Raw genomic sequence first — 18,854 nt, 5'->3', positions numbered from 1 at the left:
AGATACATTTTTAGTGCTTTTGGGAAAGATAAATGTTCACTTATGGCACGTAAACTCACAGGAATAGAATTCCACAAGACCGGGACGCCACTGAGAAAGCACGTCCTGCAATAATATCTCTTGAAAAACAAGGAACCTACAAAAGGAAGAGGTTGGCAGAATGTAGATTCCAGGAGGGGGTGTGTTTAATAAGCTTCTCAATGAGATATAAAGCACCCCTGCTGTAGTAAGCCCGGTGGCCACAACACAAGGTCTTAAATTTAATTCTGGATGCAATAAGCAGCCAGTGTAAGTTCTGAAGTACTGGGGAGACATGAGAACATTTGGGCAGGCCAGCTGCCAGGCGGGCAGACACATTTTGTGTACCACCTTCAGTCGTTGAGTAATGAACTTGGGTTGAGCGAGTAAAATGGCATTACAGTAGTCCAGGGCCCCTTATGCGGACATCGAGATCATCAGAACCCACAGTTCAGAAGGGATGTATGGCCTGTGTATCTCACTCCCTTCAGGCCTTCTCCCCCTATAAAGATTGGTAGGGGGTGTCTGTATTTCCGCTCTCTATCTGGTAGAGGAGAGGCACAGAAGGTATACACGCATTTCGTCGAAGTATTTTTCAACGTGGGACATTTCATCGCCAACATTTTCATCGACCAAAACTCATTTTAAAAAAAATATTTTTGGGTGGGTGTTTTGTTGGGGTTGGGGTATGATTATTTAATTAAGGGGGAGTATGGGGGGGAACCCCCCATAAATAAAAAAAAATAAGAGTTTTGATCGATGAAAATGTGGCGATGAAAAGTCCCACTTTGAAAAATACTTCAGCGAAATCACGTAGAACCGGCACAGAGGACCCCAGCCAAGATTCTCTATTTGGTAGCAATGGACGAGCAATCAAGGCCTAGCTTCTCAGGAGGTGATGCGGGCTGGTTCTTAAGTACAGTGTATTCCCCGAACCCCCACAAAGGAATGTCCACACACTGTACTACTGAAAACAGTCTTTATATAATCAATATTCAAAGGTATGTACATGATCACAATAACGCACTTTGTACTCAGAAGTCAACAATGATAATGTATACAATTCTAAGTGGTACCACCAATGTTATCAAATCTCATTAAAGTGCATCAACTGTACGATTAAAATGTCACACAGATCAATAACGAGGAAACCAGCAATAGAGATAGGCAGGAACGTAAGATGGTTGAAACAATAGTCTTATTTCCTCTTATTAAGGTTTTACCCCCCCCCCCCAATGTACCTGGTTGGAGTAGAGTTCTCCAAAGATGCGTCGACCGATCCTTCTTGAGTGACTCCCTTTAAAGCAGGAGCCACGGATTGTCGAGAGGTGTCGAGGAACTCGGCGTTCGGTGTCGGGGAATCGACGGCCCTTCTTGAGTGCCCTCCCTTTAAAGCAGGAGTCACGGGTCGTCAAACGTCCGACGGTGAACAGGTGGAACTATGGCAGTGAAGTGGCAGCTTTGTTCCTAGCGGTGCTCGTCGACGACCGAGCGTTGGCGTCCTGCAAGGAAGAGGCGTGCGGGGCACCTCGGTGACGATAGTTCTGGACCGCAAAGAGATGATGAAGAACTGTGGCCCAGCAAGGACGTCGAGTCATCGGCGTCTCTGTGGTCCTTAGGTGGCGGGAAACCCACCGGCGGATGCTCCTCAGCGCATCGACGGTCGGGCCTTCTCCAGCCGGATAAAGCGTGCGACGATGCAGACGAGAGCGTCCGATGGTCAAAATGAAGTTCTTAGGCAAACGGGAGCACGGCGGCTCCGGTCGGCGACGGCGGTCGTCGACAGTGGCGGATAACAGTCCGAGTGCTTCTCTTTGAGATTCCGCGGCAGTCCCTGTCTCGGGTCGGCAGCCTGTCGAAGGTCTGTCTACCAGGGAGCTTTGGCAAAGATCATCTGGTGCACGATGGTCCCTCATAGCTCGGGAAGAGGCCGCCTTACCAGGTCCTCTCTGGGCAGTCCTTGGAGGCACAGCAGCTTTCAGATTCTGAAGGAGAGCAACAGCAATTCTTCTCGTCCAGCAGGGCTTCAAGGTCAAGCTTCAGTTACTCCAGTTACTCGTAGTGGACTTCAGCTTCTGAACACGATTTCTAGCAGTGAGAGGTCCCCAGATATACTGTTGATCTCCCATTCATTCCGCTGGGTCACACTCAAGCATCCAATCACGACTAAGGGCATTCATGCAGGCAGGCAGCCAATCAGGCACACAAGGTATTCAGGCCATTCACTTCTCTCCAGACACTCACAACAAGTTATGTGTATTGGGACAAGTACCGAGCCATTCAACAATCCAAGCTGCATTCATACCGGTTTCGGGCAGGGCTGTCTCAGTCATTGTGTCAACCACCAGATACTAGACATCCACAACACAGAATGCATATTCGTCACACACTCTATTCACCCAGGTCCCACCTACAGGAGATACCCACAACATACATCACCGGGAAGGCTCCAGCTAGTCTGGCAGGGCCTTCACAACAACACCATATATGGCACTTCCATCCAACAGCCAGTCAGGGGGAATGGACAGAGTCAGGGCTTCCCAGGACTTTGGAAAAACAAGGTCATAGGTAATAGAAAGCAAGAGGCCACAGGGGCCATCTTATTTCCCATCAGGAATCAACTGATTCCAATGGCAGGGCCGGGGTATCCCCAAAATGGAGGATACTCCGCGCACCTGTCCTATTCAGCATGGAGCTGCCACCAGCCCATACCCTGCTCTGCGGGCCACCCACAGGTGCCCAAAAACATACACTAGGGGCACAGGGTTGCCCCTCCCACCCATGGGTGCCATAAGGGTATCCCACGGGTCCGTTCACCAAACCAAAAGAGAGAAAGCTGCACCGCCAGGAGTCCCACATGGACTCCTGCGCGGAAAACACGACAGAACACACAATAAAAAGCAGTAAAGGACAAGGATACGGACGCCCTGTCCCTCCGATGCATTTCCAGCATCACGCCCTCCACCCCTTTTCCCCAGCTTGACCCCCCCTTCCCTCCCCTCTCCCCTCAACCTTGGTGTTATCTTTGACCTATCTTTAAGCTTTGCCTTTCGTGTATCTTTGACTGCCCGCACTTGCGGCTTTCTTCTTTTCAAATACGTTCCTATCTATCCTTTTATGCCGCTAAACTTCTTATTACTTATTCCAGTCTTTCTCGACTTGACTACTGCTCTTTTGACATCCTTCTTCCCACCTCACTCTTCTACGCTCGGTTTTCAATTCTACAATTTGTCTTCTCTTTTCACTACCTGCTTGCGCTTCTATTACATCTTCTCTTCTCTCATTTTCATTCTCCCCTATGACTCAAATCTTCTCTTGTATCTCCTCTGCATAGTCTTCAAGTGCTGTCCTGGCCTGGCTCCAATTATCTTGCATCTGTTGTCTCCCTCCACTCTCCTTAATGTTATCTTTGCTCTCAGCATCTTCATCTCCACCTCCTTGTGCTCCTTCACACTTCCGATCTTTTTCCCTTCTAGCCCCCAAATACTGGAAATTCAGTTTCATTTCTGAAATATCTTTCTCCTAACAACCACTCACTGAGCTCTGGGTCATACTGCCCCCAGCCAATGACTGCCCTCCACCTAAGGCCCTCCTCTGTCAGCCATCTTCAGATTTTTACTGCACGCTCAAGTTTTGGGAGTCCTCGTGGTTAGCTATGGAGCTTTTATTGCGTTTTTCGCTTTTTGGAAGTTTTATTCGATTTTTGATGAATTGAGCCTTGTGCTCCATCAATCAACCTTCCGTTTAATGGGGACCCGTTTTTCGTATTCTTCAGAGCCTCTTAAGGGCGGATTTCATCGAGTTTCTTCGTGGAGGATTCCAGAAGATTCTTCAGGCCTACGCCGCGTGGATCATGTCGGAGGAGAAGGAGGATTCAACCCCTCATTTCAAGATGTGCTCCGACTGTGGTTTACGGAATGTCTTCTCGGACGTCAGGCATTGCCAGTGTCTTTACTTCCTGTACCAGACGCACAAAGAGGAAGGTTGTGCGTTTTGCCAAGCGATGGTCCCTCACACAATGAAGGATTGGCACAGGCGGCTGAAAGAGTGGCTTCAGGCCAAGGCCCCTGCTTTGAGTGGGTCCCAGGAACATGCCTGTCCCGGTTCCAAGAAAGCCGAGTGGGCTTCTAAGACCTTTGAGGGCGCTCCTCCCGCAGAGGTCCAACAGAAGGCTAAGCACCGTGAGTCCACTGCCCCCAGGAGTGCCATTGCGGCGGGCTCCCCGGCGGCCAGGAAGTGGCCGACGTCTCCAGCGACTTCAGCCACCAGTCAGCATTCAGGGCCGTCGGCCAAGAGGAAGTCGGACCATCTGGGCAAACTGAAGGAGACGGCCAAGACCGACCTCCCGAAGGCCAAGGGGATCGGGCGCAGACCCTCGCCCTAAGGAGAAGGCGCCCGGGACACCCAAGCAGAACAAGATACCGGTCCTGACCGTGAAGGCCCAAGTACACCCATGGAAGGCCCAGCCTTCCATCGAGGGGGTGGTGGTGGTGTCTCTCGCAAAGGCCGCCGCGACGGCTCTGCAGGGCGCTACACCGAAGGCAAGGGTGTCCCTTCCTCCCAGGAGGGAGGCTGCGTTCCGGCCCATAGAGAAGACCCCAGAGAAGAAAATGCCCGTCCTCTCCCCGAGACCCTCCCTTCTAGAAGCAAAGAAGGCGTGGGGGGTGGCGTGGTGCGTGGTGGCTCTCACGGGTACGGATATGTCCTCTGAGCAGGAGCTCATCTGCCTCCGAACCATCCAGGAAGAAAACATTGGGAGCCGACCCTAGACCCTACGACGAGCACCCTGACGAAGGCGATGACGAAGGCGATGATGGCGAGGACACCGTCGAGGAATAGCAGCAGGGTGGCGAGGGCCTGGACGCGTTGCCGGTGCCTCAGCTGCCTGTTCCGCCGCCACCCCAACCTCGGCTGCCTCCTAGGGACCTCTCAGTAGACATTGGGCCTCATTACGAGGTAGGTGTTAAGGGATTACCGGCACCGGTAAGGACACTGGTGCCGGTAATCCCTTACCACCCTATTCCGAGGTCCCTTAGCGGGTCCCAGGCGTTATGGAAAGGACCCGTTAAAGGACCTCAGAGCTAATAACGGTACCACAAATTGCGGTACCGTTATTAGCTCCATCCCCATTCCCATTGAGCCCTATGGGGGCTCGAATGGGGAATGGTTCCCGGAATGGGGACTTACAGGGTCCTCCAAGGTTGGAATGACCCGGTAAGTCCCTATTTCGGGAACCCGGATCCGGAATGCGGTAAAGGGGTAGCCATGGTGCTAATAGCACCATGGCTATCTCCTACCTCGTAATGAGGCCCATTCTCTCAGCTCTGCACACCCTGGTATCTGAGATGCAGACAAGGAGGCCTGTCGCGCCGGCGGTCCTGCCCGCGGCGCCGGCCGACCCCCCTGGCGACGGAGCAGCCACCGGCCAAGAAGAGGAAGAAGCACCCTCTTCCTCCTTGTTACCCCTCACAACCCCCCCCCCCCACACCCCTGAGGGATGTGATGGACCCTGATACGCCGACAACGGGCACGGACGGCGGTGGGATAGGGGACCTCCCGTCGCCTCCCTCCAGATCCTCCCCGTCGGACGAGATTGGCTCGTTTCACTCGATCTCCAGAGCTTCAGAGCTTTTCCAGCTCGGTCCAGAGGAAAAGGAGGGTTTCTTATACCAGCGCCACGAGGGAAAGAGAAAAACCATCCCCTCGGTCCCTCTTCTGGATGACATTTGGGACGAGGGTTAGTCCCTCATGAAGAACCCTTTGTTGTTCAAAGTTTGTATGCATTACCTTTTGGGACCACTGCACACAACTAGGACTACAGGTGTAAGCAAAACCAACCTTTGGTATAAGTCTGTACTACACAGTTTTGGTAGCGGAGCTGAGCAGCCAGGTTTATCTCAAGAGGGAATGTGAGCTGTAATGATGTTACACAGAGGTCTACAATCACAAGTGTCCAAAAAAACTCTTACACTCAAGGTTCCTTTGATAAATACTTATTCATTTATTTAGCTGTCAGTTATAAAACATTCATAAGAAGGAAGCAATTCTATATCACACACAAATACACTTCAACACTATTTCAGAAATACTTTTCAACAGGAGTAAAAGGCAAAGATTATCAGAACCTGAAAGGTTACAGTTATTCCTATACAGTGCAAATATTTAGATTTCACCAGAAGAGTCAATTCAATAGGCTAGGACAAAGTCAATGGGCTTAAGTCTTGGATAGGATAAAGCAGTTCTGGTAGATAAACGTAAAAGTCTCTGCAGAAGTTCTTAGGAATAGTTTGTAGCAAGAAGAAGCATATATTGTTTGACAGGCTGATTAGGCCTGTGAGTTGGGAAAGTTTCAAGCACTTTCACCGCGAGAGGTAAGTACTCTGTCTGGTTTTACAGTACCTTTTCAAATGAAGAAAAAGATGCAGCTAGTGACCTCTGTTCCTGGCTGTTCCTACAGATCTCACTGTTCCTGGGCCTTCCTGGGCCTCAGTCGTGGGGACAAGAGGGAGGACGTCGGGGACTCCTGCACTGAGACTGGTCAAAAAGCTGACAACTGGAAAATCTTCAATTCCGGTAGCTGTAGTCAAGCACACAAGCTGGTGTTCCTCTCGCTGGTTATTTGTTTTCCTGCAGCACTCTTATGAAAATACAACCAGCTCTGAGATTGGTATCCAGGTGGCTTAGTGTCGAGTTGATTGGTCCCACCAACTCAAAGGGAGAAGTCGTCCTTGCAGGGCTTCTCTGTCGAGATGAACTTGGCGAATCTAAGAAAGGAATTTAAAAGACTAGTAAAGTCAATTTCACTTTACTTACTCTGGGAAACAGTTGTTTATCCCAGAGAAGGTATTTAAACCTTGGGAAAGCCTGAAAAGGTTTCCCTGTGCCAATGCACTGAGGGTGCTGTGTAACTCAACTGAAAAGATGATGCCTTTGGAGTTGGTTAGACTCCATAACTAAAAAGAAACAAACACAGAAAACAATTAGAATTAAAAGTACAAAGTCTCCAAGTTCAGCAGAAGTGCTTGGGGTTTCTAAGGTAGAGAGGAATTGGCACATTTATGAGAATTCTCTCTAACACCCTTGAGAAAAAGTACAGGGTGCCAGACTCTGAACCCAAGTGCTTGCATGCCCAACCGTCGCCGGACTCTGTGGTATTTGCAGCAGCCAAGAAGAAGTCATCGAGTGCCTCTTCTTCGGCGGCGTCCACCCCTCCGGACATCGAGGGGAATAAATTAAATGCCATGGGACAACGGGTTATCTATTCTGCGTCCACTAGCATCGCGGCCACCCTCTCCAACGTAGCGCGCTACGACCACAAGCTATGGTTCAAGATCGCCCTCATCCTAGACTTCCTCCCCGACGACAAGAGGTTGGAAGCGTTGGAGATTCTGCAGGAAGGCGAAATGTCGTCAGACCACGCCATCACGGTAACCACGGACATTGCCGACGCAGGGTTCCGCCAGATGGGCAACTGCGTTTGCCTTCGTCGTGGCTGGCTCAAAGCCACCAACTTTCGTCAGGATGTTCAGTCAAGGGTGTTGGACATGCCCTTTGACGGAGACAACCTCTTCGGGAAGCCTCTAGATGAGTCTACAGGCCATCAAGGCTGTCACCGAGACAGGACGTCCCCTGGCCACTCTGCAACAGCGGCGGCTGTCCTTTTCGGCCCTCAGGAGCCAAGTCCCAAGGATCTTCCAAAGGTTTCAGCGGGAGCTCTTCTTCCTACCGCCAGCCCTCCTGATCCTCAGCCCAGGAGACCAACAGGGGCCGTTCCAAGGCTTTTGGAGGACATCGTCGTCGGCAGTGTACCCAGGGCAGCCCTTCAAAGTCCAAACAGGATTGAACCGGCCGTAGCATCGGGCCCCCACCCGTGCACCCTGGTGGGAGGCCGGCTGGCGGAACTTAGTCAGCGTGTGGAAGGCTATCTCCACAGACCGTTTGGTGCTGGAGGCTCTCGCCCACGGACACACCCTTGAATTTCAACGAAAGTGTCCCTGAATACCACCTGTGGTCCAGCAGAAAAACCACGTCCCTCAGCTGCTGCTGGAGGTGCGGGCCATGCTCAAGAAAGGTGCGATAGAGCTTGTTCCAAAGAGGTACTTCCTTGTGAAAAAGAAGATCGGAGGCTGGAGGCCCATCCTCGACCTCCGACGACTGAACAAATACATCAAGTCACAAATGTTCTGCATGCTCACTCTTCAGCATATGCTCGGACAGCTCGAAGAGGGAAACTTTCTGTTGTCGCTGAACTTGGAGTATGCGTACATCACATTCCAATCCACAAGGGACTGAAGTCGGTGCCAAGGGTGTTCACCAAGTGCCTGCCGCCTGTGGCGGCGCATCTGCAACTACAAGGGATTCACGTCTACCCTTACTTGGACGACTGGCTCATCTGGGTCAGTTTGAAGGGCATCGCCGTCGGCCACACGGCAAGGACCATCTGCCTACTGACGGATCTGGGGTTCTCGGTGAACTACGCAAAGTCCTGCTTGACTCCATCACAGGACACGCTGTTTCTGGGATCCCGACTCAACACGGTGGCGTGCTTGCCGTCCCCATTGAAAGAGAGGATAGAGGCCATTTTAGGCATGGTGCAACGGCTGTTGGCACTGAAGATCACTACGGTGAGGACCATCAAGTCTCTACTCGGCATGATGTTGTCATGCATCTATCTCATCCGCCTTTTCAGGCTACGGAGTCATCCGTTGCAGGAGTTCCTCGACGGCCGTTAGATACAAGTGTTGGGAAGCTTCCAGGAGTAGATCCTGCTCGATGAGAGCTTCTGTTGAGCGATAAGGTGGTGGGCAGTGCACCCTCGTCTGCCCAGGGGTGTGGATTTCCAGATCCCACTGCACCAGGAGACAGTCACGACAGGCGCCTCCCTGGAGGGATGGGGTGCCATACCTGAAGTCTCCACGCAAGAGGCCTGTGGCTGCCAGAGGAGAAAATATTGCACATCAACGTGCTGGAGCTGTGGGCAGTGTTTTGGGCACTCAAGTCCTTCCTTCTGCCCCTCAAGGGCAAGTTGGTGCGGGTCTTCACGGACAATACCACCACAATGTTTTACATCCGGAAGCAGGGGGGCACCAGATCCCCATCGCTCTCCAAAGAAGTGCAGGACCTATGGCACTGGGCCATCGCCCGGAGGATGTTCCTCATTCCGTTTCATCTGGCAGGAGTAAAGAACCCTGTTGCAGACTGTCAGCAGGGAGCTACGCTCTTGCCACGTGTGGGAGCTTCGGCAGGACCAAGTGAATCACCTGTTCCGCAGATGGGGCAATCCCCAGATCGATCTGTTTGCGACAGTGACGAACACCAAGTGCCAGAGGTTCGCCAGCAGGTTTCCCCAGCCGGGGAGCATAGGGGACGCATTCTCATTCCACTGGGATGGCATGTATCTGTATGCGTTCCCTCCGTTGCCCTTGCTTCTTCGGCTCATCAATCAACTCAGACGGTCCCGGTGCAGGATGATCCTTGTCACACCAGCTTGGCCGAGGCAGATCTGGTACCTGGACCTACTCAGCATGTCAGCGTCCCCACCAGTCAAGCTTCTGGTGGTCACAGATCTTCTCGCCAGGGAAGGAGGCGCCATTCTGCACCACAACCCAGGATCACTGAACCTGAGGGCCTGGCTCCTGCAGCCTTAGAATTCGGGGGATAGGATCTCCCGGCGGGCTGCAAGGAGGTACTTGCCAAGACAAGAGCTTTGTCTACTCTAAAATGTTACGGACATAAATAGAAGAGGTTTGCCGTTTGGTGCTGTACACAGAAGATCAACCTTCTACAATTCAACGCTCCGCACGTTCCCACTGGTGAAGGCTCCGGCCCTAGCGTGGGAACTCAATGTGGTGCTGACTAGGCTCAAGGGCCCTCCATTCGAACCTATGCAGACAGTTCAGCTGAAGTTTTTGTCGTGGAACACTGCGTTCCTTGTGACCATCACCTCTGCACGACGGGTGGGTGAGATTCAAGCCCTGTCCTGTAAGCCACCTTACTTGGCTTTTCAAGACACAGGGGTGGTGCTGAGGACACACCCCTCCTTCATACCCAAGGTGCCATCGGACTTCCATCTAAACGAGCCCTACCTGTGTTTTTTACGACGCCTTTGTCGCCGGCTGAAGGGACTTTACACTCGCTGGATGTAGCTAGAGCGCTGAAGTTATATGTGGACCGCTCAAAGAGTTTCCGTTTTCTTGTGAACTTTGGCCCTGTGAACCATGGGTAGGCCCTCTCCAAAGGTTCCATTTCCAGTTAGCTCTCCAGCTGCATCACCCATTGTCACCGGTTGGCAAACCGACCATTGCCTGGTTGTCCGGGAGCCCATTCGACCAGACCGATCGCTGCTACTACAGTGTTCCGGTCTGGTGTGCCCCTGCTGGACCTCTGCAGGGCTGCTTCGTGGAGGTCGACGCATGGAGGTCGACACACACCTTCAGGAAATTCTACTGCATAGACAGAGATTCCAGGGAGTCGGCCAGGCATTGCTGCGCAACCTGCTCGCTTGAAGGTGAGCCTGGTGAGGAGGTAAGAGATGCTTATGTTTGCCACCTCCCATGGTTGTGCATGTGTGTACTGCTATGTATTCTTTATTCATGAGCATGTGAATCCATGCCAGACACCATGCTGGAGAAGGAACAAGTTACTTACCTGTAACTGTTGTTCTCCAGCATGGGTCTGGCATGGATTCACATGCAAACCCTCTGCGGCTCTTCTCTTGGTCCTACTGCCACTTTACGTGCTACCAAATCTGAAGATGGCTGCCAGAGGAGGGGCTTAGGTGGAGGGCAGTCATTGGCTGGCGCTAGTATGACCCATAGCTCAGTGATTGGTTGTTAGGAGAACGACAGTTCAGAAGTTAAATTGACTTTTTCTTTACTGAGGATTCCCAGCCTGACGACAGGGAATATTCATGAGCATGTGAATCCATGCCATACCCATTCTGCAAAACAACAGTTACAGGTAAGTAACTTGTTCCATACTTGCTAACATGCCTTTCCAACTGGGTTAGTGGAATATAGCACTGCTGATCTAACTGGGCGTAGTTGAGCATGCCACTGCTATGGTAACTGCACATGCCATTGACAAGGATACGAGTACCTGGACAATTCGGTGCAAGTATCCAGGGTTTTGATTTTAAAAGCTGTCCATGGTCTGTGCCTTGGATTTTGATGGCACAACCTAGATTAAGGTAGAAGGAATTGGCAGTATGCTGCAAGCACATCCATAAATGCTTCTTTTTGTGCTGTCAATGGAACTAGCTGGGGAATATCGCAAGTTCCCAGGGATATGATGCCAGTCTAAACTTAAATGCCTTTGTTGATATAAATTGGTGTGTGCGCACATTTACATAGCAGAAATAGGACGCTCTCTTGGCTGTAAGGAATGTTACCTGCATGAAAGTGGTCCATAAGATAAGTGTCTTAGAAGACGGTGTAGTTCAAGGCACAGCCCTTATTCAAATACTGGGTTGCTATATTGCGATATGTTATTGCAGTAATGCTGATCAACTTTGCACCGGTGCAAATTCTTTTTGCAGACGCTTGCACCAATAACATTGTTGCACAAGTCAGTTGGTGGAAATGAAGATTTTTGGATTGTCGATTTGTGCATAACTGCCCAGAACTGGCACTAGATTGCCTGCCATCTGTCCAGTTTATTAAATATTGGCTCTTGATTGCTTAACCTTGAGAAAGTGACCTCTGCATTTCCACCATATAACATTGCCGCTTTTAATGCTGCAGAAGCACTGCATCTGGTCTCTGGTGATGTTTGTTCTTTGAGGAGACCGGTTAGCAAGACATCTGAGCTTTGGCCAATGCTATCACAGCTGCATTAACCCTGTCTTTGTCTTCCTTTTGAGCAGCCAAAGCCACTAGCAAAGCTCCGGATCGGATCTTGTGAACTTTTTTTCCCAAATAAAAAATGTGATGGCTTTTGTGAGGGAAGATGAAGTGTCTTGCTTTTTTGTCTGTCTCAAGCTGTACACATTGACGTTGTGCATTTGCTCTTTGTTTCCACACAGGCAGAGAAATGCATCCCTAAGCTGAACGAAGGCGATCAGATAGTCTTGATAAATGGGCGAGATATCTCTGAGCACACCCACGACCAAGTGGTGATGTTCATCAAAGCCAGCCGAGAGTCGCACACAAGAGAACTTGCTCTGCTGGTCAGGCGGAAAGGTAACTAGCCAAGCCAAGTGGGATATGGAGGGGGACTTAAAACTTGACCCACGCCAAGTTTTCACCTCGCTTGATAAGTTGGAGAAGGCTCATCATCCTATGCAATAATTACATTTCCTGCGATCTATATGGCTGTTACCACATGGAGTGTTGCATCTAAAAAGGAAATTGTTTTCATTTTGCAGAAAAGATTAGCCTGCACAAGTATCTTGTGATAATTTATTGAACATGTAACTAGTAACAATTAACTTTACATGTTGTGTGTGTTTAATTGCGGTTTGTTAATTTGGAGAATGGATTGGAACTGCACATGCTACACAGCTAAAGACAATTGTTTGAGCTGGGAATATAGCTCAGGGGCAGAACATTTGTATTGGAAACAAGACTAAGCAGCACACGGTCAAGACTCTAAGCAGCACAGTCCTGGCCCCACGCTAGAATCCGTCATGAAGACCGATATAAGAGAACAATTTAAATGTTTTGGCTGGTTATCAGAATATTTGGAACAAGGTCTAAACCAGAGATTTTAGACTGCATTCCGAGCATTCTGATTGGCTCAGAAAAAGTCTGTAATAGAAATCATGTGCGAATTGAGCTTTAAAGAACCAGTCTGTTGTCTGTACCGGTCGTTATGGGCCCTGAAGGCAAAGTTAAAAGTTTGAGTTCAGCAAGGGCATTTAACAATGTTTACAGGCTATATTGATTGGTATGGTACTCGGACTGCGTCTATAAACCTGAATCATAACTAGCATTGCTCTTTCACGTGAAAGAGGAGGCAGAACGGTATAAATGGTGGATTTAAGTATTGCCTTTACATGCATATGTAACATGTAGGTTAGTGTTCTCTTATTGCCTACTCCGTGTAATTCCTACTCCGTACTCCTTCGTCCCGTCCCCTTTCCTCCATACTGTATGGTTGTCCCTCGCTAGGGACGGGAGACGGGACCTTTTTCACCAGAAAAATCCTCTTCCCCTTTAAATTTAAATGCGTGCTGGGGCACAGCCCTGGGAGCATGCGCTCCCCTGACTCCGTCCATCGGCACCACTCCTCAGTCCTCTTTTCCTCGTCGACGGGAAAAAAACGCTTTCAAGAGCGCTCCTGGGTTAGCCCTCTAGCCTAGTAATTCCACGTGCTCTTCCCCAGAGAAGTATTCTTGTCTTCTTTTTTCTTTTCAATGATCAGGTACTGCTTTGTCCTCTGGCGCCACGCTCCTCCCCGGCGCATTTCGACAACGGCAGGCTTCAGCAGATGTCCAGCATGCGAGTGTCCCTTCCCAATGTCCAACTCCCATGCCCTCTGCCTCCGTGGCATTGGCCCAGACCACGGCTATGACGGCTATAATGCATGCAACGCCTTGACTCAGAGTGCGCTCAAGAATCCACTAGCCAGGCGGCGGGAGCTCTTTGGAAAATTGACTCCAGAGGACCTCAAAGCATTTGTGAAGCAGAAGACCAGGCCCAAGATAGGTGCCCTGTTCTCCTCCGCACCCCGCAATGGTGACTTCTTCCCAAGGAAGCGCCCAAGCAGGAGGGAACTAACAGGTCCCAAGACCAGCAACAACACTGAGGCTGCTCCAGCTACCGGCCACCAGGCTGAGGTGTCACAAGATCCTATCAGAGTTACTGCTGAGGGGCCGCAAGGCTCTATTACCGGGTCCCAACCCGAGGGGCTGCACCCTAACACTGGACCCATGTATGAGGGGGCGCCTGCACGCAGCACTACCAGCACCACTGCTGAGGGCACTCCCCCTAACAGGCCCCGTCCTGAGGTGCAGGATAGGTTCAAGCACCACCGATAAGTGTACTGGTGGAAGCCGGTCCCAGTTCAGCAAGTTCCACAATGCAGGCACGCGGCACAGAGCAAAACAAAATGGCCACTGGGACAGACAATATGGCAGTTCACCGACGCCTTTTCCCTTTCGGAGACTAGGCAGGGGAAGGAGCTTCCAGGTGGGATTGGTCAAACCCTGTCACTTGGTCCACATCCTATCCATCCACTTCTCAGGGCAGGTATACTTCGCCCTATACAGCGAGACAGGGCATGCCCAGGACACTGCAGCCTCATGGCCCGACCCCTATGCCTGTACCATCTGGCCCCCCTCTGGCTTGTGAAGAAAGGTTCTTTGCGATGTTTCTCGCACTCATGAGATCACCATAGATGGGTACCATCCTCAGGGACGTGATCAGGGACATGCTCCCTCTTGTACAGCCGCAAGCACCCAAGGCCACACCACCCCTGGGTCTAGCTCAGCCCCCCGCTCCCATGCCAGTATCGGTCATGACAAGCCTGGCTCCCCTCCCTGTACCAATCACGGCAGTCCCGCTCTCCCATCTTAGCAGCCCCTGGCACTGATACACAGCATGCCACAGCTGCGTGCGCCCAGCACTCTTCCGGCTCCCCCGGAACTGCAGGACACAACAGTGGACGCAAAAGAGGAGGAGGACCCGGACACTCCATCATCGGCCAAAGCTTTTCATGAAAGACCTGCGGGCATTGCTGAGTACCTAGGAATCCTGTAGCCACAGGTGGAACAACCGGAGGCTGGGGTACTGGCTGAAGTTCTCACACTACGCCCTACTGCTAGAATGGGAATCCCACCTCGGAAAGACATAGTAGCGCTTGCCAAAAAAGGGTTGCTCATTCTACCCAGCCTACCATACAGGCAAACGGAAGGGGACCCCCTCTTATTGTCGGCGCACCCCCAACCACATTCCTCTGTGATAACAGCAGCATCACTGTACTCCAAGCCATAATCTTCTTTGGCCTCGGCACGCCTGGGCAACGAGGAAAAGATATTGGAGGCGTTTGGCAAGAAAATGTATTCCAACGCCACTCTCCACCTGCGCCAGGTCAACGCAGATGCCATGTAGGCAACTGTCAACTATAAGCTATGGCAGGAGATTGCCGATTTCCTCCCTGTGCTCCCTACCCACAACCAGACCCGCTTCAAGGCTGTGCTGGTTGAGGCTAAAATCGTGGCACAAGACATAATGTAGTCCACGGTGGCCCACATTGACACTTCGGGTCGGGCTATTTGCATCACCACTGACATGAAAAGGATGGCTTGGCTAAGGGCGACAAAATTCAATCCAGGTGAGCAGGAACGCATACAAGACCTGCCTTTCGAGGGGAGGACCAGTTCCATTCGACAATGGACGAGGAACTCGATAAAAAAAGAATAGCTCGCAGACAGCGATATCTTTATCAATCCTCACCAAGTCCACTCCTAAAACCTACAGCCAAACGCACCAGCGCCCAGACAAGGGTCGGTCCTTAAGAGGCTTCAGAGGATTTCAGGAGAAACGGTCCAGGCAACCTGACAGATACCCTAGCCAGCACAGACACAAACAGTACAATGGGGCTAACAAAGGGTTTTTCCAGTCCCCCTCCTCAGCCTCAGCCCCAGCCTCAGAGGCGAAGAAATTATGACGGGCCCATCCGGATCTGCAAGTCTCTGGTGGGGGGGGCAGGCCTGCCCTTCACAGACACCGCTGGTGGACAAGGTTCACAGACCCATGGATCCTCTCAGTGGTATCCATGGATTTCCGGCTTCCCATTCCTCCTTCCTCCCCTCTGCTCCCGCAGATTGGTACAGCAACTCTGTTGGCGGAAATACACTTGCTGATAGCGAGCCAAGCCATGGAGGAAGTCCCAGCCTCTCAGTAGGGCATGGGCTTCTATTCACAAATTTTCACGATACACAAAAAGAACCAGGATCGCCTGAGAGTTGTTAGACCTTTCCACCTTGAACCTTTCCCTTGCCCTCCAAAAGTTCAAGATGGTTACTCCAGCCTTCATAGCGGAAACATTGTGTGCGGGACACTGGATGGGCTCCCTGGATCTCAAGCATGCCTACCATGCATGTTTCGATTTGGAACCCCATCGGTCCTTCCTGAGGTTCAGAATCATAGGTTTCACTTTCAATATAGGGTCCTAGCCTTTGGACTCAATTCGCTCCCACCCGGGGTCTTTACAGGGCTATTGAACGCAGTGGCAGCCCTACTCAGGGCACAAGGCCATCATATTTACCCGTATCTAGATGACTGGCTAGACAGAGTGAGATCTCCAGAGGCGGTCCAAAATATGGCATCTGCTCTCATGGATACACTATACGACCTGGGATTTTCTATCAATCTCAAAAAGTCACAGTTGGTGCCTATGCAGAGCTTTACCATCCTGGGACATAGCTGGGACACAAGCTCTGAGAGGGTCTTCCCCTCCGAGGACAAGATCACGGCCATCACGAGAGCCATTGGGCATGTTCTCAGAAGATCAGCATGAGGTAGAACGATTGCAATTTTAAAAGAAGGGGTTCAAATAAAAAAAACGGATTCCTCACACTTTAAAAAAAAAAAGAAGAAAAAAGAAAAAAACGGAACATTTATTTCTTCATTTTATTTTCCTTTCTCATTTCCTCTTGCCACGCATCCCACTCTCCCTGGCCATTGTCCACTGAGCACACTGCGCAAGGTGAGAGCCACATTAGTGGGACTTCTCTCTACCGCCCTCGCGGCAATTGAAAGAGGACCGCTGCCTTTGCCAAATCTCAAGAGGCTTCCCTGAAGCTTTGCATCTGCCACCTTCCTGGCCACCTGCTTACTTTATCTGGCCTATGGTGAACCGGCTGGCTTTAGCCAGCCCACCCCTCAAAGCCCACTTGCTAAGGCCCTTTCTCTTCCCTTGTCCGTTGCCTGGCTGGGTCTGGGGGTCCTCTCCTACACCGCCCACTCATGCATATGGAGGCTGAGGAGACCTCCACACCATCTGGTCATACTGGATTATGGAGCCACTATATTTCCGTAAGGTCAGTTACCTCCACAAACTCCATCAATCCGCTTCCCTCACACCTGGGATGGTCCCTCCTCTAACTCCATCCCATCTAGACTCCCAGTTACTTTGCTGTGCCCAATTGTGCTGTCTGGGCCTCATTACAACCCAGGAGGTAAGTTCCCTACTTTACCACCATGGTGTAAACTCTGTTTACACCATGGTGGATGGCGGATTTACCGCCCCATTCCAAGGTGTGTGGGGCGGTAAATCCCCATTTACCCTTCCCCATTCCCATTTTTGCCCCATAGGGCATAATGGGAGTGGGGAAGGAGCTAATTACAGCACCGTAAATTATGGTGCCGTAATTAGCACCAAGGTCTGGGTTGTAATGAGGCCCCATGTGTTTTCACCTTTTACTGCCTAATATCGAATCTAGCTGGGCCCATTTGCTGCATGTGTTTTCACCTCGTACTGACCAAAAATCGAATCCAGCTGTGCTCATTTGCTACATGTGTTCCCCTCATACTGCCTAAAATCGAATCCTGCTGTGCCCGTTTGCTGCATGTGTTTTCACCTTGCACTGTCTAGAATTGAATCTAGCTGTGCCCATATGCTGTATGTGTTTTCACCTTGTACTGCCTAATATTGAATCTAGCTGTGCCCATTTGCTGCATGTGTTTTCACCTTGCACTGTCTAGAATTGAATCTAGCTGTGCCCATTTGCTGTATGTGTTTTCACCTTGTACTGCCTAAAATCGAAGCTAGCTGTGCCCATTTGCTGCCTCTATCTACTTCCTGCCCCTGTTTCTCCTCCTCCTCCTCCCACCTTACCCTGCCTCACCCTCTATCCTGAACTCCCCTCTTCCCTCCATCCTCCTTGTATTGCTGGTGTGTTGTCCCGCCCTCTGTTTTCAACCCTCCCCCCCTCCCCTTCCTCCCCTCCCTCCACCCTACTTGTCCACTCCTTATGCCTTAAAACTTCTCATCTGCTCTGAGCGTAGTAATGCCCAGTAGTCCACCCTTCCTACACTCCTCTTCCCTCCCCCTTTCTTACCCACCCACTCCCTTACCACTGTATTCTGTCGCGCCAATATTTCATTGTATGATTATCATGGCATAGTATATGCTGCCTGTTGCAGCCCCCGTAACATGAGGTGAGGTTTTGCCAGTCTGTGTAAGCATACCTATTTGGGCCGTATGCTGCCTGATTTAGCCTCCTGTAGCATAGGATGAGGCTTGCTAGCCTGTGTGTGTACACCTTTTTTCATGCCTGTAACTATGTGTATTCTTGCACTAAAGTACCATGCGCTTACTGTAACTAGCACCTAGATGTCTGAGGGCTTTGTGCACTGAAATAAAGGCTAAATAAAAAGATCAGTGTCCTTGGCCTGGTGGTACCAACACCTGTTAGGAGTTATGGCCACATGTCTTCTTGCAGTGCCACATACAAGGCTCAAAATGAGGCGGCTCAGCTACATTTCTCAGCCTCCTGGAACCAGTAGAAGGGTTTGCAGGCGGAGCAGGTCAGCATACCACAACAGCTCCACCAGGATCTGATCTGATGGGGTACGGACAACAACCTGCAGATGGGCAGGCCCTTCCGGCAACCAACACCTCAGGTCACCATTACCACAGACTCATCCATAGAGGGATGGGGAGCTACCCTGGACAGTCACAGCGAGTGGCAGCAGACAGTCACAGCGACAGGCACAGCCCTAGAGTATGTTCCCGGCAGGAGAAGTTGGCACACATCAACTGGCTCGAGATGAAGACTATCTGGCTCGCTCTTAAAGTTTTTCTACCTATTATCACGGGCAGGGTGATTCTCATTCAAACAGACGGCTCCACATGCATGTATTACATCAACAAGCAGAGTGGCACCCAGT

General features: G+C 51.0%; 1 protein-coding gene across 8 annotated transcripts in view; it reads left to right on the top strand.

Moving 5' to 3' along the window:
* Positions 1-18,854, top strand: part of PTPN3 (protein tyrosine phosphatase non-receptor type 3) — a 2,254,194-nt gene that overhangs the window by 1,649,235 nt on the left and 586,105 nt on the right. For all 8 annotated transcript variants that reach the window (XM_069620560.1, XM_069620561.1, XM_069620557.1 and 5 more), the window contains one exon: positions 12,041-12,197. In XM_069620560.1, the coding sequence (XP_069476661.1) occupies positions 12,041-12,197 (157 nt within the window). The remainder of the gene's footprint in view (positions 1-12,040; positions 12,198-18,854) is intronic.

This window comes from Ambystoma mexicanum, chromosome 5q (assembly GCF_040938575.1).
Source record: "Ambystoma mexicanum isolate Mex_15411 chromosome 5q, UKY_AmexF1_1, whole genome shotgun sequence".
NCBI lineage: Eukaryota > Metazoa > Chordata > Amphibia > Caudata > Ambystomatidae > Ambystoma > Ambystoma mexicanum.
This window is presented reverse-complemented; position numbering and strand designations above follow the sequence as displayed.